Genomic DNA, 13,664 nt, shown 5'->3' with positions numbered 1-13,664 from the left:
GAAATCTTCACTTGTTTCACAAATTCACAGTAACACACACACACGGTTGTGTTTTCATATCCTTGTGGGGACATCTATTTGACATCATGCTCTCCTCAGCCTTTTACTCTAACCATTAAGACTGAATGCCTAACCCTGACCTGACTGTCCCTGACACTAAAACCACATTCTGAGTCTCAAAAATGTCTTCAAACTTGTGGGGACGGGCATTTTGGTCCCACAAAGACATGTAAACATGCACACACACACACTGTAAACCCGAACAAGTTGACTGAACTTAAAACTTTTGTGGAAACTGATTACCTCAAAAGATTTAAGTACAAAAACTCATATCTTCTAAGTATGGGGTACTCAAAATTTGTATTTATTGTTAACCTAAAAATTTTAAATTATATTTTATATTTTATTAATTGAGCTTTACTCAAAGACTGTATACTTTAATTTCAATATTTTTGTGTTTCTTGTAGTTTATTATTTTGATGCAACACAATGCAATTATATTACAACCTAAACTCAAATTATCTGATTATTAATTAAAAGATATTTATGTTGTGAGTGTAGACTACAAAAAAAAAAAAAAGTACGGAAATTCAGTTACTTTACATTTTGTTTATTTAACATTTTTTCATGAAAATTTGAAAACATCACAAATGTTTTTATAAAACAACTAACATGGACATCGGCACCAAAAAGTGAGCATTATAAATTCTGTGTAGAACATTTATCTTTTATCTTTTTATAAACTCACAAAGGACGACATCAGTCCTAATTGCATCTTTCTCAAAATACACAAAAATGCAAAACAAAAAGTCAAATACTAATCACTTTTTTTTTAAATAGAAATGAAAAACAATTTTTTAAAATGGGTACAAAGACGATCAGCTTCCAAATAACCAGATAAGGCAGTCAAGTATAGGAAAATTAGGTAAACTGATGGAGTTAAATCCACCCAAAGCCTGTAGTAAACTTAAAGTGCTTAAAGTGCTTCAAACAAAGTGCTCAGTAACAGAGTGTGTGTCCTAACAAACATTGCCTTATATTCCTTAAGAGCATGTAGGCAGGGGTTTCAGGGGTTTGCCGTCATCAAGCCCCATGAAGATATTTTGGACTAAGGCAAATGTGTGAACCAGCTTCCTGGGGTAGTCTAAATGCAGAGCATAGATCAAGCCAAACAATAAAGCAAATGCATTTGCAAATCTGGGAATATCACACATCACCTAGTCGCCTTTCACCAAAACAGCCATGCTTGAGGAAGTAAAATGGACTGGACTGGGAAGCGCCGTCGGTAACCACTGTGAGAAGGGCAACTGGAGTGTCAATGAGGGTCGACTCATCCAATGCGTCCGCCTGGAATAGACACAGTATCAATGGTAAATGGCCTGTATTTGTATAGCGCTTTACACATTCAGTCATCCAGACATTCACACCCATTCACACACTGGTGATGGCAGCTACATTGTAGCCACAGCCACCCTGGGGCGCACTGACAGAGGCGAGGCTGCCGGACACTGGCGCCACCGGGCCCTCAGACCACCACCAGTAGGCAACGGGTGAAGTGTCTTGCCCAAGGACACAACGACCGAGACTGTCGGAGCCAGGGCTCGAACCGGCAACCTTCTGATTACAAGGCGAACTCCCAACTCTTGAGCCACGATCGCCCCAATTAAATAAGTAAGGTTGGTTTGAGAGAATGTGACAAGCATGACCTGTAATCTAGCAAAACATTCAGCAGTGTAGTGGGTTACTTTGTAACGAGTTAGGGTACTCTACTTTTTTTGAAAAATGTACATTAACGTGTTAGCTTCTTGCATTACATAATTTGTATTTTTATTATTTTTCTAAAAAAAAAAAGTAATTTTTTATTTCATGACTTTATCTCAAAAAGAAACTAAATCTTGACTTCAGCCTGGTTTTTGGGCCACCTGCAGCATAGCCATAGTGCTGTGATACGCCTGTGCCCTGCTCCTGACCTGTGTGTGTGTGGGTTTTCTACAGAGAGGGTATTTTGTTTGTACAATTTGGTAGCTGCTAGGGTATTAAATTGTATTTAAAAAAATCCATAGCATTTTATCTTACTGGCAGAATTTAAGTAATGCAAAAATACACTTACATTACATGTCTAAAAGAATTCTGGGTCCTCCTCCCGCAGGTATACAGGAAGGGCATGAAGTACTGCAGTGCGTTTCACGTTGATATCAGGCGCCTCCTAAAAAGGGAAAAGAAAAGTTAATTTAACGCAAAGTTTTCAGGTGTCATTCTTTGGGGAGAATACATGTTTATGAAACTGCATGACATCAGACTCTACTAAATTTTGGAGACTTTTCTTTTAAGACACAACCTTTCTGTCTCTTGTGACAGAGAGTATGTTTCTTAATCATTTGACAAAAACCCTACACAGTATTTTAAAATAGTGTTCTCCAGATCAGAGCTGTGATCTATATAGAACATGGGATTCAAAGCAAGGAAAAATTGTGTGTTTATCAGTGAAACTTTTAATTTGTGTTAATTTTATCATTATCAATATATGAAATCTTCACCTTAAGGGACTTAATGAATGGTTTCTTCAATAGATCTTTCAACTCACCTGTGTTTACTGTCTCCACCTGAAATTAATTGCAGTCTGAATTTTTTTTTCTTCTGTCTTTTTGTCTTTGGCCTTCAGCCTTGGAAGAAAAAATAAAAATATTGAAAACCTTATCAGCACACTAAATATACAACACCTTGCTATATTTCAATTGTTTTAGATAGAAGTTACCACTGCTAGCTAAGTCACTTTTGAATGATGCTAATGAGAAGAAGAAAAAAAAAAAACCTGCCGAACAATGAGGCTGCTGTTGTAAAAACGCCAACTTTCTTGCGTTGGCAAGGGGTCGTTAAAATATCACTAAGACCCTTTCTTTATGTGTGATTCTTCGTAAAACTGTGTTTTAATCGGTTAAAACTGTAAAACTGACGACATAATCTGTGTTTGAAAAAGAGCGCGAACAACCGCGAACAACTATTCACCACCTGGGTCTGTGCTTTTTAACACAACAGCGCATTCGAAAACAAGTTATTGGCTGCAACATATTAATATACTTGCTTTTTTACGGAAAAAATAAACATAACGAAGGTTCCGTTTTACTTACAAGTTTCTCCAAATGTGCTCTCCAGTCGCTCGAGAAGGGCAGCCATATTGAACAGAATTTTCTGTCAACGTCGTTCAGGTTAGAGAGAAGAGAGAAGACGTCATGACGTCATGACGTCCACATGCGGAGCTCGGAAAAAAACATTTACTCAAAAATCATAATTAAGAAAGCAGTATTTACTCTTAACTTCTAAGCCATGTACAATTATAACTGTTTGAATCGTTAACCGAACAGAAAAGTTTTAAGTTGTTTCAACTTTGTGAGGAATTTTAATTGTTATATCCACAAACTTTATAAGTCAGGTAGACTGTTGGGGTTTACAGTGCAGGTATTAATGACCTCACAGGTTCATGTTTGGGGCTTTTAGCATCTTTGTGTGTCGCTCAGATTTAATTCACTCTTGTTTTGAGGTTTTGTGCCTTTTTGTTTCATTCTTTGTGCGTTTATTTTCTCTTTAAGCCTTTCAGGACTCGTGCTGTTGGCTTTTTCCTGGTGTGTTATTAGTATTTTTCATTTCTAAACTTATTGTAGAAGAAGGACCAATGGAACATTGATGTGAAAATAAACATGATCATTTAATGTTTTTGTCAGTCATTAAAAGATAAATCCTGGTCTTTCATTTTGCTGCTGCATTGTTCACAGAAACACATATTTTCCTGTTTCTTTCTGTTCGTGTGTTTCTGCTTTTGCCTGTTTAGCGCTGCTGAGCAGGAAAACCCAGACGAACAAAAACCTCTTTTAAGTAAATGTTTGAGTCACTTTGGGTCTGAAATGTAAAAATCTGCAGACTGAAACAGATTTGAAGGCATCACAGGAACAGCCTCACATTCAAAACATGAAAGAGAGGACTTTTATTTTGAAACACTCAGGAAATGACAGAGGGAAAGTTTTTTAATTAAAACAAATTATTATTTTATGCATTCTAAGTTCATACAACCACCAAAACTGTGATGATCCTCACATCAGCTTTACTGTGTGAGGTCACATACACGATCATTAATGTTACTATTATTATTATTATTATTAGAGACTTGCAGAGAGAAGAGGTGGAAACATTTTGATTTTCATAAATTTAACAGACTAAAAACCTACAAACATGTTTGGTGCTGAAGAAAAATGGAAAATATCAGAACATCAGAGCTTAGACGACCTCCCTCATCATCTTGGTGACATCGTTGCTAAGGGTGACCATGTCCAAGGCCCAGCCCCTGGACAGGTTGGAGCGTGTCATCTCCTGGCGCATGGCGGTCAGGAAACCCTAAAGCAGTGGTTCCCAAACTTTTTTTTGCTGGGCCCCTCTTGTTTTACAAGATAAATGTTCGCGCCCCCTCTCGCGCGCGCACGCACAAACACAACCTCCAACCACACACGCCCATATTTTGCTCCATTGCGGTTTATTTCACACCTCAAACATTTAGTAAACAATTAAGCAAATACAAATAATCTGCAATAAATTACAGGTAGTAAGAAAATAAACTACTAACTCTTTTACGCTACGTCCACATCTACACGGGGATTTTTGAAAACGCAGCTGTTTCTATGTGTTTGGACCTTTCGTCCACATGTAAACGGCGTTTCGAATCACCGAAAACTGAGATTTTTTAAAACTCCTTTTTTGCGTTTACATGTGGACGAGGAATACAGAGTTGGTCACGCAACGTCAAAGGTATGTGCCTTTTTTTCACGTCACGCTGTGCGCACATTCTTTTTTACATGAGATGAATTGCAGAATGGCAGATAGAGACAAAATACTGTTAATCTGACTATCTGCAGGTTTTACACGCTTACATACACACATGCAGTTACTGTCCCTCCATTTACAAAGGCAGAGGCGTCACGGTGTGATTATCTTCCCTTTGGTTTCACCTGCACAAGTGCCGAGGTAGGTATTGATAGCAATGTTGAATATTATTACACAGGAAAAAACAACTACATGTAAAATATGCTTCACCATATTTTCTAGTCTTTGGCTTAGAATGAAGTTGGTTTGGACATATATTCAGCGATGCTTCATCTCCTGCTTTGCGTTTCTGTGGGTGCGCCCAATTTCTGTGGGCACAAAGTGTTAAGTGTGAAACAGGGCAGATCTGTCGTGGTCCTGAGTCATTGACCCAGTGTTTTGAGTTTGTTGGTATTATTTTCCAGTTTCTGCTGTTTTGTATTTGTTCTTAGGGTTTGAGTTGTGTGTTTAGTGTTTCTATTGTCCCTACCTGTGTCTTTCCTCTGTGTTCTGTTCGTGTCCCCAAGTTGGTATTGTGAAACAGCCTGTGAGTTTCCTGTTTTACTTTGTAGGTTTGTGTCTCGTTATGCCCATTAGTTCCAGCTGTGTCCCCTCCTGTCTGCCTGTGCTCCTCGTCGCATCGTCTGTGTTACACTCACCTCTTCCAGGCTCGCACGCTCACTCCTCTTCAGCCACTCACCCTCACACCGTTACACTCTCATGCCAATCCAGCAACAGGCAATCCACACAGGGTCAGGGACGCGTCCAGGAAATCTAGGTACAGGAAAGAACAGGTCAGGAACTGTAATGAACAGTACTGAGAATCAACTCAATGATTTAGCACAAACTGAGAAGACTCAACAAATCACCAACCTGTGGCCTAGAGTGTCCTGGTGCCACGTGCACTTATGGACACTCTTATGTTCGAACATGGTGTTCGTTATGGCCAAGCTGTGGTTTGCACAGAAGTTCAATAACAAAACACCACTCGGGTTCAGGTCCTGGGGTCCATTCCTCCCAATCACGCCCCTCCAGCTTTCACTGTTGTTGCCCACATGAGCATTTAAGTCTCCCAGTAGGACCCTCCAGTGTCCCACCCAGGGACTCCAAGAAGGCTGGGTACTCTGAACCCCAACCTGGAGGCACAGATAACAAACCCTCTCATCCACTGGGAGAAACCCCAACATACAGGCAGCAAGCTGAAGGGACACCAGGATACCCACCCCAGGCCGCCGCCTCTCACCAGGGGCAACTCCAGACTGAGACAGAGTCCAGCCCCTCTCCAGGAGGCTGGTTCCAGAGCCCAAGCCGTGTGTTGAGGTGAGCCTGACTATATCTAGCCGGTTCCTCTCAACCTCACGCACTAACTCAGGCTCCTTCCCCACCAGAGAGGTGACATTCAATGTCCCAATTGCCAGTCTTGGGGTTTGGTTCGCTCCTGGACGGCGCCCACAATGCACCCAACACACATTAGTTGGTATCAAATGAGCACAACTGATCATTAATCCCACTCCATGGTCCTTAGGGTGGCACAGTTGCTTCACTCTCTCCTCTTATTCCATTAGAAAGCATTCTGTATGTCCCTAATATAACTGAGAACTTCAATAAAATCTCTGAATCTAACAATATAAAAATGGCACTGAGTCTGTGTCTGCATTTGTGTGACATTAATGTTCCACTTTAAGTTGGAGGTTTTGACTCCCACTTTTAACTCCTTCTCTTAATGTGGACGATCATACAGCTGGCTTCTTGAAAGGGGGGTGGGTGGGGGGCACACTACAGCCAAACTACACAACAGGACAAATGAAAAGAACAATCACAACTTCTCCTGTATCAGTGTGTTGCAGTGATTGTTTAGTTTTACTATCACTCAGTGTTTCTCATCAAAGGCAGTGCAACTGTCTGTGACACTGTGGCACTCTGTCAAGATTTTTGCACATTTGTGTCTCCTTTATAAAGTCAAACAGGATTTTGAATTGTCTGTTTTGAGCCTTTTAGCAAATCTTGCCCTAAACAGCCTGTTGCTGTTACAAAGCAGAGAAAACATAGTGGAGTCTAATTGTTGCACTGTGGAGCTCAGCTGAACTCAGTTCTGGGAGTTGAAATCAACAGAAAGTGTTTCATTTGACACTGAAACAGTTTCTTTTCCATCCATGAAGGAAGCTTTTGTATTTCACTCAGCAAAATATACAGTCTGGACTGCACAACATTTCAGACTGCATGTGATCTGTGCACAAAAACATCGAGCTTCATGGACACACGCAGGTCCTGCTCCACTTCCTGCAGTTGCCATGGCTTTGCTCTCGTCTTGCATTCAGTCTAATTACAGCTTCTTATTCAAACTCTGCACGTCACTAATTCCTTGTCTCTCCTTGTTGAATACTTTTTATCTTCAGCTGTCCTTGAAATCATTGAAAATCATACAGTTATGTCTATAAGACTTTGGACAGAAACAACTTTCTCTAACTTTTGTTCTGTAAATGACAACAATGAATTTGAAATGATACAACTCAGATGTAGTTTCAGCTTTAATTCAGTGGGTTGCATTAAAATGTGAGGAACTAAAGCATTTTTTAGAATTATCCTATGGAGCCCCGCAGGATGTGCTGTATCAAGCATGCACCGGGACGAAGGAAAGACGGGTGGACTTCCTGGTGGAGCTTGCAAGAGAGCTGGCTCACTCTCATGTAGCTGGGAAGAAGGCAAGAAAAGAACAGTTGCTTCGGACACAACCCTCCACACCGAGCCCTGGAAAAAGAGCCATGTGTCAGGTCAAACACAAATGCAAGAACAATCATGCCACTGTGCGATGTGTTCACTGCTACAGATACACATGTGGTAAATGCAGACTACAGATACCATGGCAGTGCCAGGATTGTGAGTGATTGCTGCAAATGTTGAAATGTACTCACTCACTTTTTCTTATTATTTGTAAATATGTGTACAAATGGTTGGTTTTTTTGTACTGTTTTTATCAATAAATCTCAGCAACAAAGGAAATACACCCATGTGTGTTGATTTCTCCCTAAGATGGCAAACTGAAACACAAGTTTCCTTGTGGCTCAGGAAACTAACCACTCCAAGTTGGTGACTTTTGGAGATTTATTTTCCTGGATGATTGAGAATACATCAAGACGAACACAAAAGGAAGTTCACCGCTTTTAGCAGCTCCCCCCCAGACAAACAAAGAGGCAGTTGGCAGTTAGAAATCAGCAATCATTCACACACCCCCACTCCCCTCCAGAATTCTCAGGTAACAACCTAATTTACATATGAATGACTAGCCAATTTAGCTTCCACTTGGCTGAAGCTAAAGCCTAGCTAAAAGCCTACCAGCCATTTGGCAACTCAGCCCATCACACGTCCACGTCTCTCCTTGTTTCGTCTTTTATTATGAAAGGGTTGTGTTTCCATGTTCAGTGTGTTTCATGTTGCTTCCCCTGTGGTGTCAGGTTCATTTGTGTCAGCTGTGTTTCCACTTCCCTCCTTTCTCTTCTGTGTGTTTAAGTCCGCTGTCTTCCTCTGGGCAGTGTTGGTGCGTTTTCCTCCGTTCACGTTATTCCGGGTTTCAGGTTATCGCCTGATTCTGTTTAGTAGTGATGGGTCGTTCGCGAACGAAATGGCTCTTAGAGCCGGCTCTTTGACGTGAACGACGCGAGCCGGCTCCTTATCGCGAGCCGTCACGTGGGTTTTTTTTTTTCCCTTTCTCTCAGCCTCTCTCTCGCACTTTTTTCCCGCTTCACTCTGCACGCGAGCCTTGTGCTTTACGCTGGGCAGAGGGGGGAGGGGCGGTAGTTACACTCAGTAGCACAGGAACAGAGCCAGAGAGAGAGAAAGAGAGGCAGGGACAACAACATTAGAAAGGTATAGTAATCATCCACAACTATTTTCGGTTGCAGATGATAAAGGATTGAGAAAGTTTATTCATGCAGGTCCATATGACAGAGAATATGCATGTTCTTTTAGTTTTCATATTATAATTTATATTTAATTGTGTTGTGGTTTGCAGTGTTTTGTGTTCTTTTCACTTTAAATTTGTGAAAGGAAAAAGCTGAAAATTTAAATAGTTAAAACTTGAAATGTGAATAGTTGATTTTTGTATTATATGATTTATTTATTACATTTTATGTGGAGTGAATAAATAAAAGTATATTTACGGTGGCCCCTAGAGACAAAGCACATACAAACTTCAAATCACGTACGAACTCTGAAGCATGTACAAACTCCAAAACACGTAAAAACACGTACAAACTCCAAAACACGTAAAAACTCCAAAACACGTAAAAACACGTACAAACTCCGAAGCATATAAAAACTCAGAAGCACATAAAAACTCAAAACACGTACAAAAGACAACAGAAGTGCTCCAGGATGCTGGGCGCAGTGTTGAGCCTTTGTTATCTTGTGGCTACACAAGCCAGCAAGCAAGTACCAACGACCGGATTTGATGTGTGGTAATGACAGGTAAATGAACTTTTTTTTAAATTATTTGAATATATATATGAGTGCCTGTGTATAAATACACAAACAATACACACATGCTTTCAATTGTGTAATTTAAGTGATCTAGTAGCTCTGCTTTGGAAGTTCAGTTCATGCTAGAAATGTGTTTTGGAGTTTGTACGTGTTTTGTCTCTAGGGGCCACCGCATATATTTATATATAAACATATATAAATAAAACCACTTGTTTTTACGTTAGTAATTCCTTTTGTGCATAATTTTATATTATTGTTAATAATAAATTAATTAAAGCAACAAAACAACCCGAAGAGCCGGTTCGGAGCCGAAAGAGCCGGCTCTTTTTAGTGAGCCGAACCGAAAGAGCCGGATCTCTAAAAAGAGCCGGAAATCCCATCACTACTGTTTAGGTCCATGTTCATGTTCATGTTTTTTCATCAGAGTTTCTCGCATGCACCTCCTCGGATTCATGTTCATGTTTTTCTTGTCATAGTTGTCATAGTCATACCGAGTTATTCCCAGGATAGGTTTTAGTTTTAGTTTCCGCTCCTGTTTGCTGGGCCTTGTTTTGTGTTCGTGTTTTTCAACCTAATAAATGGTTTGTTTTTTGTTAAGATTCAGTTCCATCTCTCCCTTGTCTGCTTCCGGGTTCATATTGCAATCACATCAGCCACAGTGACAATAAACTTATTTTGATTTTTAACTTTCTTTATTTTTTCAACAATATTATGTATATATAAACATTTTGCATCTTACAATATAAAGCCTGGATCCTGCACATATTGCACTTTGAACTTGAACTGTGTTGTCTGTTTATTGGAGATTGTACTACTTGAATTCATTATCCTGGTGATATAACACATTAATTCTCCATTTGGAATCAATATAGTATATAATACAGTATCTGTCTATCCATCTATATAGCTATTGAATTGAACTGGAGTGAATGGAAGAGAATTAAATAATGGATTTCATGTTCATGTTTATCTATGTTGTAACAGTGACGACTTGAGACATCTGTTTGGCCGTATATGAAGAGAATTAAATAAAATTTAAATGAAAATGATATTAACTGTATTTATACATTTTATATTTTTGGATGAGACACTGTCAGTGTGCTGTTATATAACTCAGGTATTTTTAAGGCCTGACTGGTGGCATTGGTGCCCATTGCTTTACTGTGCTGTTGGATGTGTATGTGGGCTATCCCTTGTACCTGACATTTGATTGGGCATCACTGTGTTGCTATGGTATGATCCTGGTAGTTGTTGTTAATAAAACAATAACAAATTCAAATTCAAACATTGCTGCATTCTTCTGTCACTGAGGATTCCAAACCTGCACTCAGTCTCCTCATTACTTTGGTATTGAACAGACAAACTTTGGAGCTCCTGCAAACTTTATTCACAAACTGCAACTATTTTACACAAATCTGCGACTGACAACAAGCACAGAGACTTCAAACAATCACTGAAGTAAGGACTGAAAGATTTACTTTAAAACAATAATGATTAAGACCTTTTTCGTAAGGTTGTTTTCCCTTGATTGCCAGCTGTTACTGTTTTTATCTTCATATCTTTCATATTTGTCCACCTAAACAATGCTTTAATGATAAAGTTTGAGAAGTTTGATATGAATTTATCCAACTGACTTGAAAATGAAACTGACAACTGTCCTGTAATCTTACACAGAGAAACCAAATCCTGCGTCTTTGCCTTGACAGACGCCTAAAATGGCTCGAGCTGTGGTAAGTTACCCTTCACTGTGTCTGTTTCTAAACATTAAATCGTGTGAATTTTTAAAGAAAAATCCAACAACAACAATAATAATATGTAACAGAGCAAAACGTCAGATGACTTAAATGTTCCTCTGCAACACAAAGTCAAAGTCTGCCTCCTCCACAGGCAAAGGAGAAGCTCCCACGCTCACCCAGTGCAGACCGTTGTGCTCTGGACAATGAAGTTCCCGCTTTCATGTTCCGACCTATCAGCGCACCTGCATGTGAGCTCCTAAGTCCAACACCTGCTGATGCCAGCATTCAGTCGAAGGACACAGACAAGATCATGCATCCAGATTTGAAAAACGATCGTTCATCCCTGGATGATGACGTGACATTTTTCATGTGTCCTAGCGATGTTCCTCTGCCTCCGAGACCTCCACCCACTGCAGAGTTAGGTCTCTGCAGAAAGCGCAGGTATTCTACTGCTTTTTCTGTTAATGATGAAGAGGAACATTTGATGCCCAAACGCATGAGGCTGATGAGTTCTGATGTACCAGTTTCTTCAAATCCTCCACCTGCTGATGCCAGCTTTCATGCAAAGGACACAGACAAGATCATGCATCCAGATTTGAAAAACGATCGTTCATCCCTGGATGATGACGTGATGTTTTTCATGTGTCCTACTGATGTTCCTCTGCCTCCGAGACCTCCACCCACTGCCGAGTTAGGTCTCTGCAGAAAGCGCAGATATTCTACTGCTTTTTCTGTGGAGGATGAAGAGGAACATTTGATGCCCAAACGCATGAGACTGATGAGTTCTGATGTACCAGTTTCTTCAAATCCTCCACCTGCTGATGCCAGCTTTCATGCAAAGGACACAGACAAGATCATTAATCCAGATTTGAAAAACGATCGTTCATCCCTGGATGGTGAAGTGACATTTTTCATGTGTCCTAGCGATGTTCCTCTTCCTCCGAGACCTCCACCCACTGCAGAGGTAGGTCTCTGCAGAAAGCGCAGATATTCTACTGCTTTTTCTGTTAATGATGAAGAGGAACATTTGATGCCCAAACGCATGAGACTGATGAGTTGGGATGTCTCTAAGTCTCCAGCTGCTGAGAAGGAGTATGTTTGCTTTACGTGTCCTGAAGACAAGAGGTCTGAGTTACCTCTCAGCTCCCTCCAAGGCCATCCACCATCACAGGTCAATAATAATGACACTGACCAGTGTACCATTCTGCTGCCTCCTGAAATCCCAGTACCTCCAAGTCCTGCCCCTGTTGGAGTTCTAGAAACTGTTGATTTTCCTTTTGTTGATAATTAAATACGTGTTTGTGGTAATAAATACATTTTTGAGCAAATACATGTTGAGATGATTCGGTTGCTTATGATGGTTATAATTATCCAAACAGTATTATTCCTAATAAGATCTTTACTTTTTATACTTATTTTCTCCATGACCTATTTCGATGTCTATTTTGAAGATCCACTCATATCATGACAGTATGCTTATTCTCAGTAGAGTGTATAGCCACATCTGAAGAAAGAATAAATTAAAGTCACTCATTAACAACTTACCACATACGCCGGAGCTGAATTCAAGATGTAAGCAGACGTTTCACAGATATCTTGGTTGTCTTTCCATTTCCTACACTAACAGTATCCTGAGAATTGGCTTATAGAGCTGATATAAAGGTGAAATTTGATGACTTAATCGAAGCATCATCAGCTTAAATGCAAATGAATCCACTGTACTTGAGGTAACCTAACACTGACCATGAACGCCACAATCACTGTGCGCCAGTCCAACACAGTGCTTTACTGTGAACTCACCACAGTACTGCAAACTAAAGTGTTTATCTTCCAGTCCAATCCAATCCATCTTTATTGAGAAAGCACTTTAAAAAACCCAGGACAAAACCAAAGTGCTGTACAGTAAATGAGTTAAGAACAATAGAATAAAACATAACAGTAAAAAAATAAAACACATAATACATAAAAAATGTAAACAGCCCTATATTTCAAAACAAGATAAAACAGCAAAAATAAACTAAAAAACTCAAACTAAAAACCAACATCTTACAAGGTGTCAAAGGTCAGGGTGAAGAGATGAGTTTTCAGGAGTGATTTAAGAACAGGCAGAGAAGGAGCCTGTCTAATCTCTAAAGGCAGATCGTGTCACAGTTTCAGAGATGCTGCAGCAAAAGCACGATGTCCTCTAAGTTTACGCTCAGTCCTGGGAACATTCAGGAACAGCTGATCAGCTGACCTGAGACAGCAGGTGGGTTTATAAGACTGTGGCAGCTCAGAGAGTTAAGATGCAGCTAGGTCATGGAGAGCTTTAAGAGACATTAATACCAAAAAGCTGCTAACATGATGTTGTATTTTATTTACATGTCTGTTTTAGCACTTTAACATTTGCATCTGTCTAACTGGCTAACCATGCAAGACTATTGTAAGCATTGCTTTGTAATAGTGCGACATTTTGGACCCCAGGAGGTCCTTCTGTATCTGCACGATGTTTGACCTGCAGTCTTTATAGCCGCCTATGTATATTCTTTTAAACCTTTTTATTGTTTTTAAATGATAGTTACGGACCAAATGTTAAACTATATAGTTGAATATATAGTTAAAGTG

General features: G+C 39.8%; 1 protein-coding gene and 1 long non-coding RNA gene across 2 annotated transcripts; one reads left to right on the top strand and one right to left on the bottom strand.

Annotated features, from left to right (window-relative positions):
* Nucleotides 1–675: 675 nt before the first annotated feature.
* LOC147302859 (uncharacterized) lies at nt 676–3,440 on the bottom strand. The gene is made up of 4 exons (XR_015127165.1): nt 3,129–3,440; nt 2,585–2,663; nt 2,111–2,206; nt 676–1,347 (listed from the first exon to the last, which is right to left on the bottom strand). It is a non-coding gene; the product is annotated as an uncharacterized LOC147302859 (long non-coding RNA).
* A 7,599-nt stretch (nt 3,441–11,039) lies between these two features.
* Nucleotides 11,040–12,351, top strand: LOC147302858 (uncharacterized). Its single transcript, XM_086282665.1, has 2 exons — nt 11,040–11,054; nt 11,212–12,351. Exons 1-2 carry the CDS (start codon nt 11,040–11,042, stop codon nt 12,349–12,351), a joined length of 1,155 nt encoding a protein of 384 aa, XP_086138791.1.
* The last annotated feature ends 1,313 nt before the right edge of the window (nt 12,352–13,664 follow it).

This window comes from Aulonocara sp. 'chitande type north' Nkhata Bay, linkage group LG23, assembly GCF_057382095.1.
Source record: "Aulonocara sp. 'chitande type north' Nkhata Bay isolate Kocher_YH1m ecotype deep benthic linkage group LG23, A_spYH_male_GT1.1, whole genome shotgun sequence".
In the NCBI taxonomy this organism is placed as follows: Eukaryota; Metazoa; Chordata; class Actinopteri; order Cichliformes; family Cichlidae; genus Aulonocara; species Aulonocara sp. 'chitande type north' Nkhata Bay.
The sequence above is the reverse complement of the archived record's forward strand: the minus strand, read 5'-3'. Positions and strand labels throughout refer to the sequence as shown.